General features: G+C 68.3%; 1 protein-coding gene across 1 annotated transcript in view; it reads left to right on the forward strand.

Annotated features, from left to right (window-relative positions):
- The window catches only part of LRCH4 (leucine-rich repeats and calponin homology (CH) domain containing 4), a 45,258-nt gene that overhangs the window by 35,207 nt on the left and 9,710 nt on the right, over positions 1 to 341 (forward strand). The window contains exon 6 of the mRNA XM_015427895.1: positions 61 to 213. Within this exon, the coding sequence (XP_015283381.1) occupies positions 61 to 213 (153 nt within the window). The remainder of the gene's footprint in view (positions 1 to 60; positions 214 to 341) is intronic.

Below are 341 nucleotides of genomic sequence, written 5' to 3' on the forward strand. Positions count from 1 at the left end.
GGGGCCAGGAAGGGGGTGGCTGCTCCCTCCCGGGGTGGGGTGGGGAGTGGGTCTCTGCAGGAGGGGGAGCCTGTGGGGTCTGTCCCCAACAACTCTGCTGTGCCGTCTCCTCCCAGCCTCCTGGAGGAATTCTACCCGATGCGGCAGTATGGCGGCCTCGACTCAGGCTTCAACAGTGTCGACAGCGGAAGCAAGCGGTGGTCGGGAAACGAGGTACGGGGCGGCCTGGCCTCTGTTATGCGAGTGGCTTTGCCCATTCGGAGGGCGGGTGGCCCCAATCCCCCCGCGGCTCGGACAGGGCAGCCTCCAGGGCAGCCGCTTCCGTGTTCTGGCCCCGTCGC

This window comes from Gekko japonicus, unplaced genomic scaffold (genome assembly GCF_001447785.1).
Source record: "Gekko japonicus isolate JY-2015 unplaced genomic scaffold, Gekko_japonicus_V1.1 scaffold761, whole genome shotgun sequence".
Taxonomy (NCBI): Eukaryota; Metazoa; Chordata; class Lepidosauria; order Squamata; family Gekkonidae; genus Gekko; species Gekko japonicus.